This window comes from Trypanosoma grayi (assembly GCF_000691245.1).
Source record: "Trypanosoma grayi strain ANR4 Tgr_1381_V1, whole genome shotgun sequence".
Lineage (NCBI taxonomy): Eukaryota > Euglenozoa > Kinetoplastea > Trypanosomatida > Trypanosomatidae > Trypanosoma > Trypanosoma grayi.
The window spans coordinates 1-3270 of NW_008826999.1; the positions used below are offsets into that span (position 1 = coordinate 1).

Here is a 3270-nt window from a genome sequence, read left to right on the forward strand (position 1 = left end):
CGGTACTTGTCGTCAGAGCCGTGACGTCGTTGGCGACTACCAGAGCGGGAGCGTGAGCGTGAGCGGCGGCGGTAGCGATCGCGGCTGTCAGCTTGCCGGTAGTCGGGAGAGTCACGACCGCGCTTCTCCCCTGCGTAAGGGGGCTGTGGCGCACCACTGCCCCACGGCGCATTGAGTGGCATGGCGGGCGCTGTTGCTGCCATTGTTGGCGGCGGGCCGTACGCGCCACCCACACCGACGTGTGGACGCAGTTCCATTGGATAACCACTGGCGTACGGCATGGCTGGTGGCGGTGCAGCAGCAGCAGCTCCGTACGGGGCGTAGGGGCGTGCGTTGTAGCCGCCACGGTAGCCACCGCTGTGGCCCATCGGAGGGCCGCGGCCGCCACGGTAGCCGCCGTTGCGTCCACCACGGTAACCGCCACCGCCGCCGCGGCTCATGAGCTCATACAACTCGGGTGGAACCTCCTGGTTGGCGCGTCGCAGGATGTCCATAAGGTCTCGAATCGTCTTTGTCGGGTCTGCCGCCGTAATGAAAGAGTATGCATCGCCTCGCTTTCCAGCGCGTCCAGTACGTCCTGTTTGCAGGTGCAATGGCAATACGTAAAACACGCGGTTTTACACAACACACACATGGGGAGAGAAAAGCAAAGAGAATTTTTCAGGTTCAGTGATACCAGAAGGCCGCGGGCGGTTTTTTAGGTTTTTTTTTTTCTTTTAAAAAAGGTCGATGTTGACGGCGGCGTTCCTGGCGGTGTGGAGTGCGTGCGCCCGGTAGGGGGCTGCGGCGTGTGTGTCACGCGGGTGTGGCTTGGAGCATGCGGCTCGTGTGCGGTTCCCCCGCAACGAAAGAGAAGAGAACCACAAATAAAAAAATAAGCAGTAAGCACAGCAGGAGCCGTAGCAGAATCTGTTCCACCCATGCCGCTGCTGTGGTGAACTTGTTTGTTCTTGTGTGAATTCAGCCCCGCTACTGCAATGTTCCCTCCTTTTTGCGGAGTTGCCCAGCATGCAGGTAAAGCACCACACAGAAGCACGCAGCCATGCACAGCAGTCAGTGTGCATCACGCCAGACGAGGGAATTTGAAGAAGAAGACAAGGCAATGACAACAATAGTGTCACATCCTCCCCTATCGTTCTCTGCCCGTCTAATCTGTCGTACCTTTTGTGTGTGGGTGCGTGTAGGTGTGGGTGTGTGTGTAGGTGTGGGTGTGGGTGTATGGGATGACGCCTTCCTACACCTTTACAGATACAGAGATCCTTGCATGCATGCCACCCAAGCATACGTTACCCACAAAAGAGAAACACACTCCTACGCCTTACTCAGACCCTTTCTCTTGGCATCTCCTTCATACTCGTGCCCACACACACACACACACACATACATACATACACCAAGGACGATAGTAGCCCACACAGAAACACACAGAAACCAATGTGCGCTTTGGGGAGGGTGGGGGAACTGTTGTTGTTGGTTTTTTTTTGTTTCTGTGTTCCCCCAGCCGCACCCCGCTGAGCGCAGGCACCGCTGTGAGACAAGCCGTCGCCAAAACAAAGACCCGGAGAGAGGTGGCGGGAGAGGGGGGGACGCACACACAGAGGGAGGGAATATGGGAACTACAAAAAAAAATACGGATAGAGATGATGAACTGCAGAGGGAGGGGGGAGGAACGAAGCAAAGTTGACTCAACCGGAAAGTCGTTCACATACCAATACGGTGCACATAATCCTCAATGTTAGTCGGCATGTCGAAGTTAATTACCACGTCCAAACTCTTAATGTCTAGTCCACGCGCGGCCACATCGGTCGCGACAAGCACTGAGCGGTCGTCGCGGCGGAACCGGTCAAGCACGTAGTCACGCTGCGACTGCTCTTTGTCGCCGTGGATAGCCATCACCGCGCCACCAAGGAAGCGCCGCAGCGAGGAATGCAGAGAGTCAGCGGTTCGCTTGGTCTTGACAAAGATGAGCACTCGCTGCTGGCCGAGCTTCTGTAGAATTTCCTCCAGGCGGCGCTGCTTGTCGTACTCCTCAACCGCTATGACGTGCTGGCAGACATCGTTGTTGGCGACGAGGTCCTCTGAGCCAACGTGCACGCGGATGAAGTCGCGCTGAAAACTTGCCGCAAGGTTGCGAATCTCCTGCGGCCACGTGGCGGAGAACATAAGCGTCTGCCTGTCGGAGCGTATCTGCGAGCAAATCTTGCGGATCTGCACTTCGAACCCCATGTCCAGCATGCGGTCCGCCTCGTCAAGCACGAGGTAGGTGACGCGCAGGAGGTTGGTGGCGTGCATCTCGAGCAGATCGATCAGCCGCCCCGGCGTCGCGATGGCGACGTGCACGCCAGCGCGGAGCGTGCGAATCTGCGGCCCCTTCGGCGTGCCGCCGTACAGGCACGTTGTCGTGATGCTCGGCGCGCGCCGCAGCACCTTTCGCGTCTCCTCTTCGATCTGCACAGCGAGCTCGCGGGTCGGGGCGAGCACGAGCGCAATGGGGCCGTCGCCGGGGCGGATGGGCGGCTGCGCCATGATGTGCAGCGCGGCGGGCACCATGAACGCCATCGTCTTGCCGGACCCCGTCTTGGCGACGCCGACGAGGTCGCGCGAGTTGAGAAGGATTGGCCACGCGATGGACTGGATCGGCGTCGGGGAGGCGTAGCCAAGGTCAATGAACGCCTGGTGGATCGCGTCCGGTGCTACGAGGTCGGAGAAGACGAGCATCGGCTGCGGCACACTGTCGCCGTAGATGGTGATGCGATTCTCGCGCAGCCACTGCGCGATCTCCTCATCGCTGCGCTTCGCCTGCGGCTTGTAGTAGTTCCACTGCGACGCCACCACCTGCACCTCCTTCCAATTCACGTCGCGGAGGTTTGCGCCGAGGGCACCCATGCGATCGCCCGAGTACCCGCCACCGCCGTACGACATCGTGCTCTCGTAGATCTGACGCTTCGCGTTTTCCCCGTCCGGTCTTCTCCTTTGTCTTGCTGCTGCTGCTGCTGCTGCGTTTGCTCTCTCTCTCTCAATCTATCTCTGCAAGAATGCGCTCCCTTGTTGCTGATGCCGCTTAGGTAGTGGAGTAGTAGTGGTGTTAGTTTATAGCCCTACTCTCTATTCACTGGTAAGAAGAACAAAGCGAAAGAGAGAAACCCAACTTTCCCTGAAGGCACATCAGTTAGGATGCAGAGTGCGGATGTTGCGCCCAGGCAGGAGCCGCAGCAAGCCTTCGGAGGGCGGCGTTAGTGCTNTTAGGATGCAGAGTGCGGATGTTGCGCC

General features: G+C 58.7%; 3 protein-coding genes across 3 annotated transcripts; all 3 read right to left on the reverse strand.

The window, feature by feature from the left end:
• On the reverse strand, positions 1 to 494 carry DQ04_13811000 (hypothetical protein; the record flags this gene model as incomplete). Its single annotated transcript, XM_009317032.1, has 1 exon — positions 1 to 494. A coding segment is annotated over one exon (494 nt), but the record flags the coding sequence as incomplete, so codon positions are not given.
• A 222-nt stretch (positions 495 to 716) lies between these two features.
• DQ04_13811010 (hypothetical protein) lies at positions 717 to 1064 on the reverse strand (the record flags this gene model as incomplete). The annotated part of the gene is made up of 1 exon (XM_009317033.1): positions 717 to 1064. The coding sequence occupies one exon, from the start codon at positions 1062 to 1064 to the stop codon at positions 717 to 719; it is 348 nt and encodes a 115-aa protein (XP_009315308.1).
• A 637-nt stretch (positions 1065 to 1701) lies between these two features.
• Positions 1702 to 2922, reverse strand: DQ04_13811020 (putative ATP-dependent DEAD/H RNA helicase; the record flags this gene model as incomplete). The annotated part of the gene is made up of 1 exon (XM_009317034.1): positions 1702 to 2922. The coding sequence occupies one exon, from the start codon at positions 2920 to 2922 to the stop codon at positions 1702 to 1704; it is 1221 nt and encodes a 406-aa protein (XP_009315309.1).
• Positions 2923 to 3270: the final 348 nt, after the last annotated feature.